This window comes from Penaeus chinensis, chromosome 8, assembly GCF_019202785.1.
Source record: "Penaeus chinensis breed Huanghai No. 1 chromosome 8, ASM1920278v2, whole genome shotgun sequence".
In the NCBI taxonomy this organism is placed as follows: Eukaryota; Metazoa; Arthropoda; class Malacostraca; order Decapoda; family Penaeidae; genus Penaeus; species Penaeus chinensis.
Window position 1 is genome coordinate 26757520 of NC_061826.1, and position 15205 is coordinate 26772724.

A 15205-nucleotide genomic window follows, 5' to 3' on the forward strand; every position below is an offset into this window, starting at 1 on the left:
AGAAAAAAAATATCCATGCTTAATTCACAGTGATGTTCATTGACCAAAGAGATCATAATGCACCAGTAGCAAGACATGAGAAAAAAAGGAGGAATGAACTCCCCTACCTTACTCATTTATTTTTACCTAGTAATTTCTCTTGTAATCCAGACGAAGTGTATAAGAGCTTCAGATGATGATGATTTAATGATATGTGAACAAAAGCAAACTATACAACCAATGGGGTGGAAGGAAATCGAGACCAAATGAGGAGGACGCGTAAATCACCCGAACGGCCAAAGGACATCATACTGAGGAGATCAGAGGAAGGACGGCAGAGAGAGACAGGGGAGGGGGGAGGGGGAGAAAAGCAACCAACTAGCTTTCGAAACACAGGTTGTGACCAAGTACATCAGTATAACAAACAAATGAAAATGTATCGCAAGTAGAAAACATACATACACCACTCTGGGTTCACCAGTAAGAAAAAGAGGGCTTATGGGGGTTTCACTGGGGTAATTATTTATATATATATATAACATAGTGGAGGACGCCACGTAATCCTCGACTGGCCAATCCGACCCGGAAGGCCCTCCAATCTCGAAGGCCTTCGCGGGTCTCCTCCTTCAGCAGCCGAGGTCAACCTGGGTCGCCTCCAGTTTTGTGCTTGGTGGTGACAGCTGAATAACTTCTTTTTTTTCTTTTTCTTTTTTTTACTACAACAGCCTTGTTTTTAGAGCGTCCTGTGTATCGGGGGGAAATATTCACCCCATCACCGCTACTCGACACGGGAATAGCCGGATGGGTCCACTCCTGGATGTTCAGATTTTTTGGAGAAAAGAAAAACGGCCAAGAACTTAAACTGCAACATGATTTTTTTTTTTTTTTTCCAAATCTACATTTTTTTTCCTTCTTAACCGGGACAAAAATAATTAAAATTTAACTTTCAATAAAATATCTAAACTTGTTTGTTTTTTTCGGTGAGAAAATAAACTTATGAGAGAAAGAGTGACCAACACGAAAAAAAAAAAAAAAAAAATCTAAACAAAAGAGAGATACAGTCATAGAATATTCGTTGTGAAAAAAAGTCTAAAAACCCACGGACAGTCAGCTGACCATTTTCACTGCGAAGGACACCGTTACTGTAGCAAATCACGTCGGATTTTACGGTCGGATGGGGAGTCACGCCCATATTATTTCAATGAGAATATCATTTGTTGCTTTTTTTTTTTTTCTCTACCAGGAACGTTGACGAGTTAGTCAGAGGGAAAACAGTGACAAAGACTTAGTTTAACAGGAGAAGGAAACGAGGGACTGGAGTAATACTTGAAACCAAAAGGAACGGAAGAAAGAGGGAGATAAATGGAAAAAAAGAGGATACTAATCTTCATGAAGATTAAAAAAAAATATCCAACCCCATAAGGGAAAAAGACAACGAAAAGTAAAAGAAGGAATAAAATGAAAAAGAAAAAAAAGGAAATAATAAAAAAAAAAAAAGGAAAGGGAAAATAAACACAATGTCAGAACTCCAAACTAAGGGGAACGCTGACATGAACCACTGAGAAAACCGCTGCTCAAGAGGGGGAAAAAAAAGAAAAGAAAAAAAATAAAAGAAAAAAAAAAAAAAGAAAAAAGAAAAAAAAAGAAAAGAAAAAAAAGAAAAGAAAAGAAAAAAGAAATCCGACCCTGAAAATCGCACGCTGCTTCGCCACTCGCATTTATTTGTTTGTTTGTTTTTTTAGACGGTATATAATTTCTACATATCGATCTGTTAACAAATGAATGTCCTATTTTTTTTTATAGATCTTCTTTCAGTAGCATCTGGTGACAAAACAAAGGAAAAAAAAAAAAAAAACAGAAAACATCAACAATAACGAAAGATCAAAGAACGAAACGAAACGAAACGAAAACAAAACAGCGTCTTTTGGCTTTTTTCAAATAATTAGATTCACTATTAATCAATTCGATCGTCGTCGTTGATGCCCTGCCCCCCCCCCCTCTAAAAAAAAAAAAAAAAAAAAAAAAAACATAATAAAAATAGAGAGAAAAAAAAAAGAGGTTTGGAATGACTTGAGTATATATGATCGATCGGTCTGTCAGTCAAAACAACGACACTGGCGAAAGAAAGAGGAAAGGTCTGGAAAATATTCGGGATTAGGTTCAGAGATTAGGATAAGGCAAGGACTGGGCTGATAAAATGACTGGGATAAGGCAAGGATTAGGTAATAAGGGAACAGGGATAAGGCAAAGGACAAGATAACCAAAGGGAATGGATAAGGCAAAGACTGGGTATTGGGGTCATTCAGGAATAGGGATTCGGGAAGAGCAAGGGTCGGGATTTGGGGTCATGACAGAGGTCGGCGTGGGATTCGACCAGGACAACAAGAGGCGATTTCCTTTGCACGACTAGATCGCGGACACCGGGTTCGAGCCGCCGGAAACGGAAAACGGCTTTCGGAAGGACTGAAACGAGAGGTGGATAATTCGTATGGAGGATTATAAATCAACAATGGCAGTAGTAGTAGTAATTACGGCAGTCGTAGTAAGCATTCAAAAAGAAATCGTAACCGTGACTATTGAATAACTAACTGAATCATCACTACCTCCCTCTCTCCCCCCCCCCCCCCCTCGCGAAACTGAAACTGACCCGAACGGAAAGGCGAGCTACAGCAGACAGCGAATCCCGTGGCCCCTCCTGCCGAGCCACGAGGAGCCAGGGGGGAGCGAAGTGTGGGAAGGGGGGTGGGAGGGAGAGAGATGAGGAGGGGGAAGGGGGGGGGGGAAGCAGGAGGTTTGGCAAGACTAAGAGCAAGAAGATCCTGAGGTGGCGGCGGCGGCGGCGGCGGCAGCGGCGACGCGTAAAAGGAACTCCCATCCTGTGATCCACGACCTGGCATGAAGGAGGCGATATTGTACTCTCTCAGGAAGACGCGGGCGACGATGCCGGCTAAGTTTGCTAGAAGGTTGTTTTACTGCTAGTTTTTTTGTTCTTTTGCACAGTAAGTAGTCCAAAAGAAGAACTGAAGAAGATTACGATAATGTTTCTAGTAGTTTTTTGTTTCTATAAATACAGTTTTCTAGAAATCTATGATGAAAGTGTTATTTCTTTAACAGCAGAGAGCGTGGCCGCTGCTGTCGAACTGATGATGAAGATTCCAAACAACTAGAGGGTTCTAGAAACACTAAGAGGGTTCTCAGAAACAGATTAAAAAATAGTCATTAACGGCTACTATCTACTTTCTGTGGTGACACTGAAGTTGTAGCTGGTGATTTTAATATTATCCTTTAACAGCTAAACGAAGACAAAATCCAACTTTCTGCATCTGTTTTTCTCTCTCATTCTCTTATGCCTAAATGATGTACAAATCTCTCACCCTTCCAACTGACCAGGAATACACATAATAACTTCCGTACGCCTGCAACTAAGAGAGGGAGGCTCATGCAACCTCGGACTACACACAGTACACGCGAGCGAAGTCTCAAGTACCCACAAGACAGCTGTGACAAAGAGGCCGTGCACTGGATTACGGTTTAGCTGATGCCGGCACTCTTCTTCCTTCTAAACTTGCTTCGAGTAGATAATTCATCAAACATGACAAATAACGACGGAGTACATTATAAAACACCTACAAAAAATTCTCCTTATTGCTCTAATTCACCATTCAAGAGGGTCTCGAGTTCTTCTGAGGCCTCTGGAACCATGGAACGGTTTTTGAAAGTTTTTTTTTCTTCTTACATTCGGATAACGCTACCTAGAAATGCAAGAGGGCGCTGGGGACTACCTCCGTCCCACTCGACCAATGGCGTCTCCAAGTAGCGTCTACAAACCTCCCCTGGGTGTACAAAAGTGATGAGGAGGGGAGGGCGGGGGAGAACTCTCGAAGACAGTGTATGCAAAGTGGACTCCTTCCTTGTGGTACAAAATATTCAACAATAATGGGTTTTCGGAGAGAACCTTGCATACACCCCGATGTTTCCCCTAATCAGTGTCCAGTATATATAGAGAGAGACCACCCACAACATTCCCGTAGGACAAACTTTTTTTAAAACTTACAGCCATCAAATCAAAACACCAGTTAGGACGTTACAAAAACACAATTATGAACAATCAGTTTACAAGGAACAACAGGGGGGGGGAGGCAAGCAATACAAATAGTATTACATTTGGATTATGAGAAAGCTATCACCAGATCAGTCAAGAGCCTCATTGTTGTTTACCCTTAATGTTATTCTATAAGAGTTACCCTATAGCACTGAGTTGGTTACAGAGAGAAATAAAAATGTTACAAAAGCACATGAATGGCTGTTATTGACAGGATCCAACACTGTGACGCCATTTCTCACGAGTGAAGAGCAGTTCTCAAGGGGTTCTGGCGAGCATTGGAAACCACTTGGCGGCTTCCTTTAATCTCGTTTTCTTCTTTTAATGAAACCGCCTTCGAATCACTTTCCGGTCATGAGAACGACGGAGTTCACAGTCTTAGCCGATGACACTATATTACGAGACATGAGATAATGCAGTTACTAAAAAAAAGGAGAACGTGTGAGAGGAATTATCTGTCCGTCCATCCGGAGGCCCTTCGGCGCGGTGCACTTTCCTAAATGACAACACTGCGAAAGTGCACCGTCAGAAGCTGCTGGCGACGTCGGAAGCGCTAAATTCTCTCACACCGTAATGGTAATGCGCCGTACCTGCAGATTTTTCATTTACTTACTTAGGAAAGACAGAGGGTATATGTGTAATGTATGTGTGTATCCGACGATCGGCAGTCTATGGTGATACAAACCTCGAGGCATTCGGTGCGCGAAGCCGGCCTCCTGTGACTCGACGACCACGTCCATGCGCGGCGCTTGACGAGGCGCGACCCTGCAGCCTCGCTCCGCGCCGCCGCATGGAGACGGCCCCGCCGCGGCGCCCAGCTTCGCACCTCGCGCCCCGGGCTCGCATCGTTGCATTAATACTAGTACAAAAAGTCGATTACTATATATATTCATATATATCATTTATATATGAAAAACCGGGTGGTTTAGTGGGTGGAACCTGTTTTGGAGGGCGCTGGGACGATGACAGTGCTGCGCAGAGCCCCGTCACAAAAATAATACATCTTTTCCGTTGTGCGCAAGACAGATCCTCAGAGTAACTGGCTGAGACTTGGTGAGCTGGAGGCTCGGCCGGGGAGGTGGGTGTGATGCTTTCAACAAGCCAACTCTGTCGCAGAAATACCAACAGGAAAAGCGGGAGAAATATCAACAAGAGTGAATGGAGTCACTTCTAAAAGAGATTTGAAAAAAAAAAGTTTGGACTTACACTCTAATGTAGACAACAGCTCCTTTTTGCCCAGGCCCTTCAGTTGTGTACTGCATGAATCGTGTAGAAACGTTTTTTAAAGACTAAATGCCCATTACGATGCGTTGTGGAAAACGTTGTTGATCAATTAACATACGTTTTTTTATTCTTTTCTTTTTTGGAATAACCTGAACATACAGACTAGAGATAAGGGGTTGGGGGCAATGGGGGTGGGGGTATATGGACCTAATTCTTCAGAGGTAAAATTACTCCGCTCATTGACAAGAGAACGAAGCTTGACTCGGCCTCGTCTAGCCTTCCTCAGCGAAGTCATAGCCCGCGCCAAGGAGCGATTACGAACACTGGGACATTCAGCTTCGGCCAGCGGCGGCTTCTCCCTTCTTGCGTCTCTTCTTGGGACTCAACCCCCAAGCGATACCACAGATTCCAAAGTACTGATGGTCGAGGATGCCATTGCCATCACTTGATCTTTAGAGAGAGGATGAGATCTGACCCAGGATCGCCCTGAGGGTGCCATCACCTGATTTTCTCGTTATTTCTTCTAGTTGAGTTACCTGTCTCGTTTTATTTTCATTTTTTCACTTCTCCGCCCTGACTGAATAATGAATCCCGGATGTGGCAATATTCTGTAAAGGTCGATTCAAGTGATGCCAATGGCATAGGTACCATGATTACTACAAGTTTGTTTTGCATTGTTTTTTGTTTATGGGCAGTTGACATGGAGTCCAAGGGTTTTGGCTTTAGAAAAATGCTTCAACTGCTATGGTATAAAATGATGAAATGAAGTGATTTATGTAGTCACTATGGCGATGAAATGACAACATAACAGATCAGCTCATAAAAAGGAAATGCACTTAACATTATGTCCTATGACGGGTGTTGTACAGGTGAAGAACGCAAAGTCTGTCTTCATTGTACACCTGCTTATCACACCTGCAGAACTGGCACTTGCAACACTATTGTGGCATTTTATATAGGTTTACATGACTAAAAATTGAATACATTGAAAAAAAGAAGTCAATCATCTTATATATCATGATTCCTATGAGTAGTAACTTATGTATAACATAAAGAATCACACAGTGAAATGTGAGTCACATCACTACTCTAGCACACATGTTGCTTCACTCAACTCCACAGTCGCCGCCAACGTCCAAGTATATAAATGTTGACTCTTGCACTCGCAAACACCAAGGAGATCATCACCGCCTCTGGAGCCCGGCGTCACTGGTCGCCCGCAGGCGTCGGCCGCTGGCCACGCCTGCTGGCTCCTTGCAATATCAAAAACTCAACTCAGCGGGCAACAGGGTCTCCTGCTGCCGGGCGCCGTGCGAGCTCAGCAGTTGATGATGCCGATGTCGGCCCAGCAGTCGTTGCTGACGCCGATGTCGCTCAGCATGTCCGACACGTCGGAGAACTCGAAGTGGGAGCCCGAGGACGTCGACACGGCGTCGAAGTCAAGGTCCGAGTTGATCTCGTCCACCTCGACCTTGAAGTCCGTCGGCATCTGCAGCAGGTCGGTGAGGGAGTCCAGGTCGGCCAGGGTGGACTCCGAGGGCGGCTCCTGCTTGATGTCCAGGGGCTCCATCTTGATGGGCGGAGGGTCGGCGGCGCGGGACGCCGACAGGGAGCTGTGCAGGAAGGGGCGCGGGGCGAACACCTCGTCGCGGACCGTGTGGCGTTTCCGGCTGTACAGCAGCACGTCCTCCTTGGTGTCGACGTCGTCGTCCTTATCGTCGTGGTCGTGGTCGTCGTCATCATCGTCGTCGTCATCGTCGGCCGAGGTGACGGTGGTGGACGACACGAGCGACTCGGGCCGCAGCGAGGTGAGCCCCGGCGCGCTCTCGATGGTGTAGAGGCCGTAGAGGAAGGGCTCCTTTCCCGGCGAGGGGCTGGTGGACGCGGCGCGGCTGCTGCTCCTGCTGGACGAGGTGGTGCTCACGTGGCTGTCGTACAGGGAGGCGCTCTCGGGCGAGGCGGGCATCTCGTGGGGCGTGGCGGGCACCTCCGCCGGCGACGTGCACTGCGAGATGGGCACGTACATGGTGTTGCGGATCGAGTCCTTGAACTTCTTGTCGATTTTGAGCTTGAGCTTGAGCTTGTTGTGGTTGATGGCGGAGATGCCGGTGGTGAACTGCGCCCGCGACGGGTCGGCGGTCAGCTTGACGGCCTTCAAGGCGGTGCTGCCGGCGCTGCTCGTCTTGTCCTTGGCTTTGGTGACCCGCCCCTTCTCCACCGACTTGGCGCTGCTGCCGGACTTTGTCTTCTTGCGAGGCCGGTATTTATAGTCGGGGTACTCCTGCATGTGCAGCTGCCGCAGCCGCTCCGCCTCCTGGATGTACGGCTGCCGCTGGTCCTCCGTCAGATTCTTCCACCGCTTCCCCAGCTGCTTGGAGATCTCGGCGTTGTGCATGTCCGGCGCGAACTTGACGATCTCGCGTCGCTCCATCTGTGACCACACCATGAAGGCGTTCATCGGCCGCTTCACGTGGTTCGGGTTGTGCTTCTTCGTCTGCAATGGGAGAAGCGCTCGTTAGGGAAAGGCTTTGCGGGGTTCGCGCAGATTAATGCCACAAGGCCCATAACACACGTGGGGAATGTGGATAAATATACATTGTAACAGGGAGAGAAAAATATCTGAAAACACAAACACATGAACACATGAACACACACACACACACACACACACACACACACACACACACACACACACACACACACACACACACACACGAGATTTACGAACAGCTGGTACACCTGGGAGGCGAGCAGCAAAAGCAAATGCAACAGAAAATACAAATCCACGTTCGGTAGGGAAGTGGGGAGGGAAATGGGAAGGCGGGAACATAAACAGGTAAAGAGATCAGCTGGTGGAAAGAAATCAAAGAGAAAAATGGTGAAAAAAGGGAAGAAGGGGAGAGGGAGATGAAGAGGAAGAGAGGAAGGGAGAGGGAAGGGAGAGAGGGAGCAAGAGATCGAGATATAGATATATACAGACAGATAGAAGGAAAGGGAGAGGGAGAGATATAGATAGATAGTTAAACAGATAGAAAGCAAGAGTGAGAGATATGAATAAACAAATAAAGAACGATCGAGAGAACTAGAAGAGGGAGGAGACGGAGCGAGCGAGCGCAAAGGCACCTAAGCCACAAATGGGCCTCCAGCTCGCAGCCTCCACCACTCATAAGGATTAAGGGATCTCCCTCTGTAAACACACGCGAGACCTAGGAAACTCGCACCGCCTCTGCCTCCTCCTCTCGCTCCTTGTGTTTCTTCTTCTTCTTCTTCTTCTTCTTCTTCTTCTTCTTCTTCTTCTTTTCTTCTTCTTCTTCTTCTTCTTCTTCTTCTTCTTCTTCTTTTTTTTTTTTTCTTTTTTTCCTTTTTGGGGGGAGGAAGGAAGGGGAAAAAGGAGGAAAAGGAGGGGAAAGGGGGGAGGGGAGGAGGGGGAGGGGGAGGAAAGGGGGAGGGGAAAAGGAGGAGGGGGGAGGAGGGGGAAGGGGAAAAGGGGGGGGGGGGGAGGGGGGAGGGGGGGGGGGGGGGAGGGGGGGGAGGGGGGGAGGAGGGGGGGGAAAAAGGGGGGGAAAAAAGGAAAGGAAAAGGAAAAAAGGGGAGGAAAAAGGAAAAAGGAAAAGGGGAAAAAAGGGGGGAGGGGGGGGAAAGGAAAAAAGGGGAGGAAAAGGAAAAGGGGGGGAGGAGGAAAAAAGGGGGAGGGGGGAGGAAAAGGGGAGGGGGAAAAAGGAGGGGAAAAAGGAAAAAGGGGGAGGGGGGAGGAAGGGGGGAGGAAAAGGAAAGGGGGGAAAAAAGGAAAAAGGGGGAGGGGAGGAAAAGGAAAAGGGGGGGGGAGGAGGGGGGAGGGGAGGAGGGGGGGAGGGAAAAAAAGGGGGGGAGGAAAGGGGGGGAGGGGAGGAGGGGGGAAAGGGGGGGAGGGGAGGAGGAGGGGGGAGGAGGAGGGGGGGGGAGGAGGGGGAGGAGGAGGGAGGGGGAGGAGGGGGAGGAAAGGGGGAGGAGGAGGGGGGAGGGGAGGGGGAGGGGGGGGGGAGGAGGAGGAGGGGGGGAGGAAAAGGGGAGGAGGAGGGGGGGAGGGGGGGGAGGAAAGGGGGGAAAGGGGGGGAGGGGAAAGGGGGGAGGAGGGGGAAAAGGAAAAAAGGAAAAAGGAAAAGGGGGAAAAGGGGGAAAGGGGAGGAAAAGGAAAAAAAAGGAAAAAAAAAAGGAGGAAAGGGGGGAAAAGGAGGAGGAGGAGGGGGAGGGAAAAAGGGGGGGAAAGGGGGAAAAAAGGGGGAAAGGAAAAGGAAAAAAGGGGGGGGGGGGGGGGAGGAGGAGGGGGGGAAAAGGGGGGGGGGAGGAGGAGGAGGAGGAGGAGGAGGGGGGAGGAGGAGGAGGAGGGGGAGGAGGAGGAAAGGGGGGGGAGGAGGAGGGGAAAAAGGGGGAGGGGGGAGGGGGGAGGAGGGGGGGAGGGAAAGGGGGGGGGAGGGGGGGGGAGGGGGGAGGGGGGGGAGGGGGAGGAGGGGGGGGAGGAGGAGGGGAGGGGGAGGAAGGGGGAGGGGGGGAGGGGGAGGGGGGGGGGGGGGAGGAGGAGGGGGGGGAGGAGGAAAAGGGGGGGAGGAGGAGGGGGGGAAAAGGGGGAGGGGGGAGGGGGAGGGGGGAGGAGGGGGGGAGGAGGGGGAAAGGGGAGGAGGAGGAGGGGAGGAGGAGGGGGGGGAAAAGGGGGAGGGGGGGGAGGAGGGGGAGGGGGGGGAGGGGGGGAGGGGGGGGGAGGAGGGAGAGGGGGGGAAAAGGGGGGGGGAGGGGGGAAAAAAGGGGAAAAAAAGGAGGAAAAAAAGGAGGTTGGGGGGGAAGGGGGGGGGGGGGGGAGGAGAGAGAGAGGAGAGGAAGAGAGGAGGGAAAAGAGAGAGGGGAGAGAGAGAGAGAGGAGAGAGAGGAAGAGGGGGGGGGGGGCGGGGGGAAAGATGGGGGGGACACTTGGGGAGCGAAAAACCGTTTTTAGAAAAGGAAAGGGGTGAAATTGGAAAGGGTTGGAGGGGAAACAAAAGAAAAAAAAAAAAAGAGAGAAAAAAAGAAAATATCTGAAAACCGTTTTTCCCCTCCCCCCCCCCCTCCCTTTTCCTTTTCCCCTCTCTCCCTCTCTCTCTCTTTTCTCCTCCCCTCTCTCTCTTTTTCCCCCTCTCTTTTCTTTTCCCCTCTCTCTTTTCTCTCTTTTCCCTCCCTCCCCCCCCCTCCCTCCCTCCCTCCCTCCCTCCCCCCCCTCTCTCTCTCTCTTCTCTCTCTCCCCTTTTTTCACTGTCTCTCAAAGAAAAGATTTTAGAAGAAAAAGAAAAAGAAGAAGAAGAAGAAGGAGACGAGCTCGCTCCTACTCGGGCAGAGGGATCACTTTTCAAGCCTAAAGTCCCCCCACCGAGCCTGTCAGAACCCCCCCCCCCCCCTTTAACCCCATCCACAACCCACCTCTTCCCCCTCTTGAAAAAAATGACACTTCCCCAACACAACTTCCTCTTCCCCTCTTCCTCCCTCGTCGCTCAGCGCGTTCGCTGTTATTTGTGTCATTATTTTAGTGGGGGTCACTGTAAAGCGTACGAGGTGGAGGGAGAAGTCGAGAGGGGAATTAGGGAGATGAGGGTGGGGGTGGAGGAGAGGGGGGGAAGGAGGAGGAGGAGGAGGAGGAGGAGGAGGAGGAGGAGGAGGAGATGGAGGAGGAGGAGATGGAGGAGGAGGTGGAGGTGGAGGAGGAGGAAGAGGAGGAGGATGAGGAGGAGGTGGAGATGGAGCGGGTCACACTGCCAGGCGTCAAGAGGTCCCGAGGAATGGCTGGCAAGAGTCAAGGCATGAGTTACAATCCCCGTTTGATGCCTCGCCTCGCTCTCGTTCTTTGGCACTATCGCGTTACGCCTTTCTATGGGGAATTAATCTACGAGCCGCGTCACGCCGTGCACGCCCCCGCCCCCCTCCCTCCCTCCCTCCCTCCCTTAGACCTCCTCTCGGTTATCCTTCCTTCTCCCTATTCTTCTTCTTCCCTTTCTCTCTCCTTCCATCACGTTCTCTTTTTTCACAGATGGCTAGACGCATATTTACTATGTATATTATGTATATATACATATATATATATATTATGTATATATAAATATATATATACATATACAACACACACACACACACACACACACACACACACACACACACACCACACACACACACACACACACACACACACACACACACACACACACACACACACACACACACACACACCCCTCGATAACAACACGGAGAAATCAAGACGAAGGTGTCCCTCTCCCATCCCCCCTGACCCCACCTATCCCCCATCCCCTACCCTTTAATAAACGAAATAAAACAAATCGCAGGGAGAGAGCGCAAGGAGACCACGAACCCACTTCACAGACAAAAACCAAAAAAAAAACAACGAAAACAAACGAACAGACCAAAACCACAATTCAAAAAAATAAAAAAAAATTAAAAAAAAAAAAAAAAAAAAAAAAAAGAGAGAGAGAACACTCTAATCAGCTTTACAAAATAAAAGAAAGGGTCAGAGAGAAATAGTAAACGTGATGTATCTCCCCCGCCCTCTGCCGCGCCGAGTTCTCCGTCTCCAGAACAACAGGGGGCCCAAATTCAAGGACGGGGGGAGAGGGGGAAACAAACAAAAAGAAAAATGCAGAAAAAAGGAGAAGAAAAGAAGAAAGGAAAATTAAAAAGAAGAATAGAATGAGAGAGGGAAAGGGGGAGGGAGGGAGGGAGGGAGAGAGAGAGATAAGTGCAGAAGGGTGATTTGGGGAAAAGGGGGTTTAAAAGAAATGTTTTTGGTTGGAGAGAGGGAGGTGCTTGTTTGGGGAGGGGGGTGGGGAGGTGAAGGTTTTTGGGGGGGAGGGGGAAGGGGGGAGGGGGGGGGGAGAGAAAAAAGGTGGAGGGGAGGAGGAAGAAACCAGGGGGAGGGAAAAGGGAAAAAAATAGAGGAGGAGAGAGAGAGAGAATGTCAACGGATCAAAAAGGAACAAAACAGGAAACAAAAGAGAAAACAAGAAACCCAGCAACACTCCCTAACCTCTATCCCCCCTCCCCCCCCCCCCTCCCCCCCATGTTTAAAACCCCAGAATGGGGGGGAGGGCTTTAAAGGGGAAGAGGGGAAATGGGGAGGGGGGAGGAGGAGGAGGAGGAGGAGGGGGGAGGAGGGGAGGAGGAGGAGGAGGGGAGGAGGAGGGGGAGGGGGGGGAAGAGGAGGAGGAGGAGGGGAAAGGGGGGGGAAAGGGGAAGGGTTTAAAAGGGGGGGTTTAAAAGGGTCGAAGAGAGAGATGGGTGGGAGGGAAGCGCAGAAAGAGGGGAGATAGGGGAATGGGATGGGGGTAAATAAACAGCAATAAATAAGGGGACGGTGCCAGCGGGGGGTAATACAAAAGGGGAAATGGACAAGGGGAGGATGGAGGGGAAGGCTGCTGGCCCGTTGCATGACTCAATATTGCAAGCCCTTAGGGGAGGAGGGGTGGGGAAGGGGGGGGGGGGGGGTAGTGGCTGAGTAAGAGTAAGAGAAAAGGGAAAAAGGGGAAAAAAGAGAGAGGGAAAGGGGGAAAGGAAAAAAGGGTAAGGGGCGGAAAAAAAGGGGAGAGGACCGGGGCATGAAACAAAAGAAAGGGGAAATTGAGAGGAAAAAACAAACAAACAAAAATTATAATAATAATGAGACCAGGAGACGCGAAGATCGGGCAGCGCATTCGCAAAGCAGCGAAAATCTTGCGAAGGGATAGCGGGGGGGGGGGGGGGGGGGAAGAGGATAGGGAGGGGAAAAGGTGAGAAAGGAGGGGGAGCCCGACGAGAGAAAAAAGAGAAGAAGAGGGAAAGGGGAAGAAAGAGGGGAGAAGGGGGGGGGGTTTTTGACCCCCTCCCGATTGCTTTTTTGAAGAGGGGGGTTGGATGCCCCGCCATTTCACCCTCACCAAATGGCTAGTTATAAGAGGGGGGAGGTGGAGGTGGATGAAAGGAGGAAAGGGACAGGGAAGGGGGGAAAAAAATTGGGGGGGGGGTGGGGGGGGCGAGGCTACAGAAGGGATGGGGCCCCCTTTTTTGGGTGGGGGGTGGTGGGCTAAAGGCCCGATCAGTGGGTTTGGGAAAAAAGCTGGGTGGGTGGGGGTATGATGTGTTTAGAATTGGGGTGGGGGGTCGGCCGGGGGAGTGGAGGGAGTTGGAGGAGGAAGTGGAGATGGGAAAAAAAGGTGGGGGGAATTTAAAAAGGCTGTTAAGTGTAGGCGGAAGAGGTGGAAGGGGATGAGAAGGTTCGAGGTGGAGGCGATGGCCGATGTCGAGGATGTGGAGGCGGAAGAGGTGGATCCCAAACCCGGGGAAGGAAAAGGGGGGGGGGGGGGGTATGGTCCCCGTGGGCGGTGGGCAAGCTGGAAGAGGTGGGTCAGATAAGGTTTGCTGGTGGGTTTATGGCGGAGGGAAAAAAGAACGATCGATGACAGCTCGTAAAAGAAGAAGAAGAAGAAGAAGAAGAAGAAGAAAAAGGAAGAAGAATGGAAAATGGATGGGGGGTGGTGGGGTTTGAAAAAAAGGGGTGGGCGCGCGTGGCTCGTATATGGGGGGTTTGGTTGGGGGGGGGGGGTATTTTAATGGGCAGAGAGAAGGTCGGTTATTGGGGAAGGGGTCCCCCCCCCTCTTCTGTTCTTTTTGTCTGTCTCTCTCTTTTCCCCTGGTGGGGGAGGGGGATAAATTTTGGTGTTGTTTTTGTTTTGTGTGGTGTGTGTGTGTGTGTGTGTTGTGTGTTGGGGTGTGGGGTGTGTGTGGGGTGTGTGTGTTGGGGTGGAAAAGAGTGAGAGAGATTTTAAAATGGGGATAGGTAGGGATAGAGAAAGAGAAGGTGAGTAGAGATAGAGATAGAGATTGAGTAGAGTAGAGAAGAGATGGAGAGAGAGGAAAAGGGAGAGGGAAGGAAGAGAAGAGAGGGGAGGAGGAGGAGAGAGGAAAAACGGGAAGAAATGGGCCCGGGGGAAGGCGGAAGAAAGTTGGGAGAAGGGAAGAGATGCGGGGGGGGATGGAGGTGGGGGGGGAGGGGAGGGGAGCCCAGGGGGCAAAGGGGGTTTTTCAAAAACAAGGTAACCGCCTAAAACCAAAAACCTTCCCTGTTGCCACCAGCCCCCCGGTTTGGGCCCCTTCCCCCTCCCCTCCTTTTTTCCTTTCCCCTCCTTGACACTTTCAATAAATTCACACCCTGATGTTAATGATGCCTCAAGTGTGTCAAGCGATGGGAAAGGGGTCAAAAGTACAGTGCCCCCATAACACGGGCAAACCCCACAGCCGGGGAAAAAGGGCCCCAGCAGGAAGAAAAGGGGGGCAAGAAGCACCAGAAAAATTGGCCCCGAACAATACGTTGTAATTAAACGGGAAAGGGAAAAGTCGCACTAAGGGGCCAAGATACAAGGCTATACATCATTTAACAGGTGTGTTGTTCTGATTACCCTGGTCTAAGAGGGAGGGAGGGAGAGGAGAGGGAAGTGGGGAAGGGAAGAGGGGAGGGGGGGAGGGGAAAGGGAGGAGGGGGAAGGGAAGAGGGGAGGAAGGGAAGGGAAAAGGGGAGGAAGGGAAGGGGAAGGGGGGGAGGAAGGGGAAAAGGGGAAAAGGGGAGGGAAAGGGAAAGGGGAAAAAGGGGGGAAGGGAAGGGGAAAAGGGGAGAAGGGAAGGGGGAAAAGGGGAGAAAGGGGGGAAAGGGGGGGAAAGGGGTGGCGTGCGGAGGGGGGAACAAAAAAGGAAGGGGGGGAAAAGGGGGGGGAAGGGGGTGGAGAAGAAGAGGGGTGAAAGTGGGGCGGAGAGAGAGAGGGGGAGAGAGAGAGAAAGGGGAAGAGAGAGAGAAGGGAGAGAGAGGGAAAAGAGAAAAAGAGAGAGAGAGGGAGGAGGGAGAGAGAGAGAGGAAAAGGGGGG

General features: G+C 50.6%; 1 protein-coding gene across 1 annotated transcript in view; it reads right to left on the reverse strand.

The window, feature by feature from the left end:
- Positions 1–6499: 6499 nt before the first annotated feature.
- LOC125028288 (transcription factor SOX-4-like) overlaps positions 6500–15205 on the reverse strand; it is a 94409-nt gene continuing 85703 nt past the window's right edge. The window contains exon 2 of the mRNA XM_047617732.1: positions 6500–7799. Coding sequence (XP_047473688.1) covers positions 6624–7799 — 1176 coding nt within the window. The 3' untranslated portion in view covers positions 6500–6623. The remainder of the gene's footprint in view (positions 7800–15205) is intronic.